This window comes from Myotis davidii, unplaced genomic scaffold (assembly GCF_000327345.1).
Source record: "Myotis davidii unplaced genomic scaffold, ASM32734v1 scaffold543, whole genome shotgun sequence".
NCBI classification, from domain to species: Eukaryota; Metazoa; Chordata; class Mammalia; order Chiroptera; family Vespertilionidae; genus Myotis; species Myotis davidii.
In genome coordinates, this window is record NW_006294117.1 from 278,470 (window position 1) to 279,223 (window position 754).

At 57.3% G+C, this 754-nt stretch overlaps 1 protein-coding gene across 1 annotated transcript in view; it reads left to right on the plus strand.

The window, feature by feature from the left end:
* Positions 1-618, plus strand: part of JUNB (jun B proto-oncogene) — a 1,528-nt gene extending 910 nt beyond the window's left edge. Inside the window, exon 2 of the mRNA XM_015566878.1 lies at positions 1-618. Coding sequence (XP_015422364.1) covers positions 1-192 — 192 coding nt within the window. The 3' untranslated portion in view covers positions 193-618.
* Positions 619-754: the final 136 nt, after the last annotated feature.

Below are 754 nucleotides of genomic sequence, written 5' to 3' on the forward strand. Positions count from 1 at the left end.
TGCCGGAAGCGGAAGCTGGAGCGCATCGCGCGCCTGGAGGACAAGGTGAAGACGCTCAAGGCCGAGAACCTGGGGCTCTCGAACACTGCCGGCGTCCTCCGGGAGCAGGTGGCCCAGCTCAAACAGAAGGTCATGACCCATGTCAGCAACGGCTGCCAGCTGCTGCTAGGGGTCAAGGGACACGCCTTCTGAGCACCCCTGCCCCGTACGGACATCCCACCCTCCAGCCTGGACGGCTGGGCGCGCGCCTACCACCGGGTGAGGGTGCAGGCGGTGGGCACCCGCCCCGGGGCATGGGGACCCCGAGAACCACACTGGACTCCTGCCCGCCCGCTCTGCGCCCAGCCCTTCCACCTCAACGTTTACAAGCCCCCCTTACACTTTTTTTTTGTATTTTTTTTCTGCTGAAAACGAACTCGATTCATATTGAATATAATATATTTGTGTATTTAACAGGGAGGGGAGGAGGGGGCGATCGCGGCGGAGCTGGCCCCGCCGCCCGGTACTCAAGCCCGCGGGGACACTGGGGAGGGGACCCCTGCCCCCTACCCTCCCCCTCTGCACCGTACTGTGGAAAAGAAACACGCACTTGGTCTCTAAAGAGTTTATTTTAAAATGTGTTTGTGTGTGTGTGTGTTTGTTGTTCTGACTTTTTATTGAATCTATTTAAGTAAAAAAAAAAAGGTTCTTTATTAAATTTCTGTTGTCTTTTTTTCCAAGCCGGGCGATCGGGCGGAGGGGGGAGAGGACGGGG